At 37.5% G+C, this 413-nt stretch overlaps 1 protein-coding gene across 1 annotated transcript in view; it reads right to left on the reverse strand.

Annotated features, from left to right (window-relative positions):
- NBEAL2 (neurobeachin like 2) overlaps positions 1 to 413 on the reverse strand; it is a 29,710-nt gene that overhangs the window by 24,736 nt on the left and 4,561 nt on the right. Inside the window, exon 4 of the mRNA XM_017746713.1 lies at positions 2 to 73. Coding sequence (XP_017602202.1) covers positions 2 to 73 — 72 coding nt within the window. The remainder of the gene's footprint in view (position 1; positions 74 to 413) is intronic.

The following is a 413-nucleotide window of genomic DNA, read 5'->3' on the forward strand; positions in this document are numbered from 1 at the left end:
GCGGAGCCGCAGCAGCCTCAGCACGTGCGGGAGGCAGCCGGGGCTCCGGTCGGGCTGGATGTTCTCCAGGTTCCTGGAAGGGAAAACATCGGGAATTCCTCCAGCACAGAGAGGGGCAGGAAATTTGGGAAGGGCAAGGAGGAAATCTGGGGGGAGTAAAGAGCTTGGGGCAGGAACGACGCTATTAAAAAGGATTATTTTATTTTATTTTAAATCGTTTTTGTTATATTACATTGCGTTGTTAATTCTTATCATCAATAATAATTATGATTTATTTTTAGAAAGTATTATTAAATAAGAATAAATTATTATAAAAATTAATATTTATTAATAATATTTTTTCAGATGTGATGTCTTTGGGGGGAATGATGGAATATTGGGGGAATTATGGTTTTCTATTAATGTATTTTTAT

The sequence above is a fragment of the Corvus brachyrhynchos genome, unplaced genomic scaffold, assembly GCF_000691975.1.
Source record: "Corvus brachyrhynchos isolate BGI_N302 unplaced genomic scaffold, ASM69197v1 scaffold18, whole genome shotgun sequence".
Lineage (NCBI taxonomy): Eukaryota > Metazoa > Chordata > Aves > Passeriformes > Corvidae > Corvus > Corvus brachyrhynchos.